This window comes from Oncorhynchus clarkii, chromosome 27 (assembly GCF_045791955.1).
Source record: "Oncorhynchus clarkii lewisi isolate Uvic-CL-2024 chromosome 27, UVic_Ocla_1.0, whole genome shotgun sequence".
Lineage (NCBI taxonomy): Eukaryota > Metazoa > Chordata > Actinopteri > Salmoniformes > Salmonidae > Oncorhynchus > Oncorhynchus clarkii.
In genome coordinates this window covers 1348230-1354926 of record NC_092173.1, presented here as the reverse complement: position 1 = coordinate 1354926, position 6697 = coordinate 1348230, and the positions used below count along the sequence as shown (strand labels likewise).

At 38.7% G+C, this 6697-nt stretch overlaps 1 protein-coding gene across 1 annotated transcript; it reads right to left on the bottom strand.

Moving 5' to 3' along the window:
* Positions 1–3808: 3808 nt before the first annotated feature.
* LOC139385530 (high mobility group protein B1-like) lies at positions 3809–6437 on the bottom strand. Its single transcript, XM_071130658.1, has 5 exons — positions 6348–6437; positions 5305–5467; positions 4996–5141; positions 4730–4904; positions 3809–4362 (listed from the first exon to the last, which is right to left on the bottom strand). The coding sequence occupies exons 2-5, from the start codon at positions 5449–5451 to the stop codon at positions 4246–4248; spliced, it is 585 nt and encodes a 194-aa protein (XP_070986759.1). The 5' UTR covers positions 5452–5467; positions 6348–6437; the 3' UTR covers positions 3809–4245.
* Positions 6438–6697: the final 260 nt, after the last annotated feature.

Here is a 6697-nt window from a genome sequence, read left to right as displayed (position 1 = left end):
GCACATTTGTACTCCTTAACTTATTTAGGCTTTCCATAACAAAATAATTGGAAAATTATTGACTCAAGACATTTTTTTGTCATTTCTAAACATTTCTAAACACATAATTCCACTTTGACATTATGGGGTATTGTGGGTAGATCAGTGACACAAAATCCCAATTTAATCAATTTTAAATTGAAGCTGAAGGCACTGTTAATGCATCAACCTAATTCTCTCTATATCTCTAACCATTGGCTACTTTTTCCACTTTCCGCACTCACTCCGCCACCATTTGAATCTCTCTCTCTCTCTCTCTCTCTGTGTGTGTGTGTGTGTGTGTGTGTGTGTGTGTGTGTGTAGGGGGACTTTTCTAAGTACAGGTAGAGCGATACATGGTAAAGACACAGATAGAGATAATCCAGACCATATCATAATTCCATTTCTCAGCATTTCCTGTTTTACGCACCCTTACTACTGCAGTGCACAATATTTCCACTTTTTAATGTTTGGGAAACAAAGCCCTGGATAATTACAGAAAGGGTGGATACTTCACAGTTACAGTGCCTTGCAAAAGTATTCGGCCCCCTTGAACTTTGCGACCTTTTGCCACCATAAAGATATAAAACTGTATTTTTTTGTGAAGAATCAACAACAAGTGGGACACAATCATGAAGTGGAACGACATTTATTGGATATTTCAAACTTTTTTAACAAATCAAAAACTGAAAAATTGGGCGTGCAAAATTATTCAGCCCCTTTACTTTCAGTGCAGCAAACTCTCTCCAGAAGTTCAGTGAGGATCTCTGAATGATCCAATGTTGACCTAAATGACTAATGATGATAAATACAATCCACCTGTGTGTAATCAAGTCTCCGTATAAATGCACCTGCACTGTGATAGTCTCAGAGGTCCGTCAAAAGCGCAGAGAGCATCATGAAGAACAAGGAACACACCAGGCAGGTCCGAGATACTGTTGTGAAGAAGTTTAAAGCCGGATTTGGATACAAAAAGATTTCCCAAGCTTTAAACATCCCAAGGAGCACTGTGCAAGCGGTAATATTGAAATGGAAGGAGTATCAGACCACTGCAAATCTACCAAGACCTGGCCGTCCCTCTAAACTTTCAGCTCATACAAGGAGAAGACTGATCAGAGATGCAGCCAAGAGGCCCATGATCACTCTGGATGAACTGCAGAGATCTACAGCTGAGGTGGGAGACTCTGTCCATAGGACAACAATCAGTCGTATATTGCACAAATCTGGCCTTTATGGAAGAGTGGCAAGAAGAAAGCCATTTCTTAAAGATATCCATAAAAAGTGTTGTTTAAAGTTTGCCACAAGCCACCTGGGAGACACACCAAACATGTGGAAGAAGGTGCTCTGGTCAGATGAAACCAAAATTGAACTTTTTGGCAACAATGCAAAACGTTATGTTTGGCGTAAAAGCAACACAGCTGAACATACCATCCCCACTGTCAAACATGGTGGTGGCAGCATCATGGTTTGGGCCTGCTTTTCTTCAGCAGGGACAGGGAAGATGGTTAAAATTGATGGGAAGATGGATGGAGACAAATACAGGACCATTCTGGAAGAAAACCTGATGGAGTCTGCAAAAGACCTGAGACTGGGACGGAGATTTGTCTTCCAACAAGACAATGATCCAAAACATAAAGCAAAATCTACAATGGAATGGTTCAAAAATAAACATATCCAGGTGTTAGAATGGCCAAGTCAAAGTCCAGACCTCAATCCAATCGAGAATATGTGGAAAGAACTGAAAACTGCTGTTCACAAATGCTCTCCATCCAACCTCACTGAGCTCGAGCTGTTTTGCAAGGAGGAATGGGAAAAAATGTCAGTCTCTCGATGTGCAAAACTGATAGTTAAAAAAGACATACCCTTCATGAAGCGACTTACAGCTGTAATCGCAGCAAAAGGTGGCGCTACAAAGTATTAACTTAAGGGGGCTGAATAATTTTGCACGCCCAATTTTTCAGTTTTTGTTTTGTTAAAAAAGTTTGAAATATCCAATAAATGTCGTTCCACTTCATGATTGTGTCCCACTTGTTGTTGATTCTTCACAAAAAATACAGTTTTATATCTTTATGTTTGAAGCCTGAAATGTGGCAAAAGGTCGCAAAGTTCAAGGGGGCCGAATACTTTCGCAAGGCACTGTAAACGGTCATATGAAATCTACACTGCCTTCAGAGTATTCACACCCCTTGACTTTTTCCACATTTTGTTGTGTTTATCTTAAAATTAAAACGGATTAAATTGAGATGTCATTGGTCTACACACAATACCCCATAATGTCAAAGTGGAATTTTGATTTTTGAAATGTTTACAAATGAATACAAAATTAAAAGCTGAAATGTCTTTGAGTCAACAAGTATTCAACCACTTTTTTTGGCAAGCTTAAAAAAGTTCAGGAGTAGAAATGTGCTTATCAAGTCCCACAATAAGTTGCATTGACTCACTCTGTGTGCAATGATAGTGTTTAACATGATTTTTGAATGACTACCTCATCTCTGTATCCCACATACAATTATCTGTAAAGTCCCTAGTTGAGCAGTGAATTTCAAACACAGATTCAACCACAAAGATCAGGGAGGTTTTCCAATGTCTCACAAAGGCTTCCTTATGTAGAAGCTTCCTCCTTTTCACTCTGTCAATTAGGTTAGTATTATGGAGTTACTACAATGTTGTTGTTCCATCCTCAGTTTCCTCCTTTCACAGCCATTAAACTCTGTAACTGTTTTATTGGTAGATGTGTAATAACAACAGACATTTAATATCCCTTTGATCATGGTGAAGCAATTAATTATACTTTGGTGTATCAATACAACAAAGATACAGGCTTCCTTCCTAACTCAGTTGCCGGAGAGAAAGGAAACCGCTCAGGAATTTCACCATGATGCCAATGGTGACTTTAAAACAGTTAGTTTTCTATCACAGCCATTAAACTCTGAGGACAGAACAACATTATAGTTAATCCCCAATACTAACCTAAATGACAGAGTGAAAAGAAGGAAGCCAGTACACAATACAAGTATTCCAAAACTGCTAGCAATAAGGCACTTAAAACTTCATGTCTAATGTCCTGAATACAAAGCGTTGTTTGGGGCAAATCCAACAAAACATCACCGAATACTTCATATTTTCAAGCATTGTGGTGGCTGCATTATGTTGTGGGTATGCTTGTTATTGGCAAGGACTAGGGTGTGTTTTAGGATAAAAATAAATGGAATAGAGCTAAGCAGAGGCAAAATCCTAGAGGAAAACCTGATTGTCTGCTTTCCACCAGACACAAATTCACCTTGATGCAGGACAATAACCTAAAACACAGGAGTTTCTTACCAATACGAGATTGAACGTTAAGACTTTAATCAGCTTGAAAGTCTATAGCCACATTTAAATGTTAAATGTCATTTAAATGTCTGTATGGCAGTGGTTGACAACCAACCAACTTCACAGCTTGAATAATTTTTTTAAAGAATTCACAAATATTGTACTATCCAGGTGTGCAAAGCTGATTTACAGCTGTAATTACTGACACTGGTGAACATAATACTTAAGTAAATTAGAAATGTATGTATTTCATTTAATTAATTAGCTAAAAGATCTAAAAACATGTTTTCACCTTGTCATTATGGGGTATTGTGTAGATGGATGAAAAAAAATATTTAATCCATTTTGAATTCAGTCTTTGACAACAAAATGTGGAATAAGTCAAAGGGTATGAATACTTTCTGAAGGCACTATGTACATATTTATCGAAATCAACCAAATGCCTTAGTTCATGGTAAATCTTCAAAAAAAAAACACATTTATTAAAAAAGACCTTTATTTAAGACATTCCTGAATGTCAGCTGCAATTAGAGTGGTATTCAAAGAACAATAAAAAGACCTTGTGACAAACATAAAAAAATATTCTTTCAAACAAATACAGAACAAAAAAAAACACTAGCTACCAACCCAGAAATCTGATTTGAGAGTTGCACACCTATTACTTCCATATTGATTCATAATCCTCCAAAGCAGTCACAGGCAAGGGCAGGAACAACAACAAAAATATCAGAACATCAAATTCAAGACATGTAGTGTTAACTTTAAGGGAGCATAACACCATCCATCTTAAGAACATTAAATATACACACATCCTAATGTGTTCTCGTTGCATCTGGGTCTGTTCAGAGATGTAAGGTGTGTACAATAGAGTTACATAGCATTAAAACAAGTATGTAGGCTACAACAGCAGAGAGGCTACTCGTCATCATCCTCATCCTCATCGTCATCTTCCTCATCATCCTCTTCTTCGTCGTCAGCAGCTGCGGACGAGGCCGTATCCACTCTACCATTGGTGCGGTATGAGGCGATATCCTGTGTAACACAACATAATTATTTAGAGCCTGACCAATATGCTTTTCTGGGATCCAAGACATCTGCAGACATACCGTTTTACAGCGGGAAAATTAAAAAGCAATTTTTCCACACGGAATTCTCATATTGCCATCCAAAAGAACAATTGTCCAAGAAAATGCTTAAAACGTTACATTGTGACAATAGTGACATGAGAATGGTCACATGTATTTAGATAAGCATTAGATTCCCTTTTTTCCCCCATCCTATTTATTTAATATCAGTGGAATTGTCTGCAACCATCTTATTCAAATAAATTGTCACTGCATCGTGATCAGGAAATCAGATGTTTGTATATCAACCTAAATTTTAACAAAGCCCTACTCACCTTGTCGTATTTCTCCTTCAGCGTGGCAGCCTTCTTCTCGTACGGCTTCTTCTCCTCAGCTGCAGAGCTGTTCCACATCACTCCCAGCTTCTTAGCAGTGTCTCCAATGGACAGGCCTGGGTGCTCGCTCTTTATCTTGGCCCGGAAGTCAGCACAGAAGATAAAGAACGCAGACCTGAGAAACAAAAACAAACGCATGTCAATTCAAAGGGAAGTTTAATTCACCTTTATAATAGCTATCCAGTCTAGCTGCCATGCAAACCTACGGTGGTCTCTTGGGGGCATTAGGATCCTTGAACCTCTTCTTTTTCTGGCCATTGGGTGGGATGTAGTTCTTCATTTCTCTCTCGTAGCGGACCTTGTCTTGCTTCGCCATGTCTTCAAACTTGCCTTTTTCTTTAGGAGACATGGGCTGGATATAGAGGTATAAATTCAGATTACATATCTACATGGCCACTGCTAGACTGTCCACAAGGTCACTCAAGTGTAACAAAACATACTATGGTGGAAATATAGCCATAATCATATACCAGAAACATGTCACGTCACATTCATTCACTGTTGTGTAATGCTACCTTCCATCGCTCTGAGCATTTCTTGGAGAACTCAGCGAAGTTGACACTGGCTTCGGGGTGTTTCTTCTTGTGCTCCGCCCTGCAGGTCTGCACGAAGTAAGCATATGACGACATCTTGCCTCTCGGTTTCCTAGGATCTTTCCCCATGGTGACTTGTGTAGGTCTAGGAGAGATACAGTAGATACAGTTTCAAAAACATAAAGCCAAATTTGTCACCCTGAGCTTTGGCCATATTAAATGAGTGTCCCTCTCTAGCTGCCCATAACAAATAATGGGGGCTGGGGGTACACGACCTTTCTTGCAAATAAACATTTGTAATCACTAATAATGCTAACTAAATGCAAAACATATTTTTCTACTGTTTGCAACTAATTAACGGTGCGATTGTGCAAAGGGTTGGTGTGCTGTCGCTAGCTACAACGGCAGTTCGCTATCTTATCCAGCCCCCTCAACACAACACTCAGCATATAGTTAGTTACTAGCTAGCCATCATGGATCCATCCCATTGTTGTGTCGTAGGTAACGAACCGTAGCCTTGCAGTGTGCTAGCGAACCGTTATAGCTAACTAACTAACGTGTTAGTGTTGCTAAAAACTCAATCGAGACTAAAAATCTGACTCGTATCACATGGTACAAAACAACGTTTACAGCCAAGAAAATCGAGATGCTCTCTGTTAACGTTACCTAACGTCAGCGCAGCAGCCAAGCTTGCTTGTTAGCCACGGCTAGCCAGCTAGCTATAGCAAAAATAACTAACGTTAGGTAGCTCTCTAGATGTACTCAAATATAGCTCGATAGATGTCTGGCTTCCATGAGTTTGTAAAATAAACTAACGTTACTGAAATCGTTTTAGGTGGTGCCTGAAAAAGGGTGGTTGTTCGCTGTCTTTGTTAGCCCCCCATCTACATAGCTAGTTAACAAGCTAATGTTTTATGAATGCTCAGCATAATACACACATTTCAACAAAAATAAATAATTGCCATGTTCTTATTTCCAATAACTCGCTAAATATTTTAGCTAATATTTGTGGTGTTAATACATACCCTAAGTTAGCTAGCCAGCTGCCTCAACAAACAACAATGGGACGGTGATTAATATTCCGCCAGAAGTACAAACAATCCCGTCACTTTCGTATGGTAATATTAAATCCTTCAAAATAAAAGCCCACAATTGAAACGTGGATCTTCTTAGTCAAAATCAAATCAAATTTTATTTGTCACATACACATGGTTAGCAGATGTTAATGCGAGTGTAGCGAAATGCTTGTGCTTCTAGTTCCAACAATGCAGTAATAACCAACAAGTAATCTAGTTAACAATTCCAAAACTACTACCTTATACACACAAGTGTAAGGGGAAAATAATATGTACATAAAGATATATGAATGAGTGAT

Excerpts from the sequence above, each read along its gene's own strand:
- LOC139385530 (XM_071130658.1), bottom strand. The coding sequence starts at position 5,451 with ATGGGGAAAGATCCTAGGAAACCGAGAGGCAAGATGTCGTCATATGCT. Across the intron at positions 5,142-5,304 it reads AATGCTCAGAGCGATGGAAG|CCCATGTCTCCTAAAGAAAA; the intron begins GTAGCATTACAC and ends CTCTATATCCAG. Across the intron at positions 4,363-4,729 it reads TGAAGGAGAAATACGACAAG|GATATCGCCTCATACCGCAC; the intron begins GTGAGTAGGGCT and ends TGTGTTACACAG.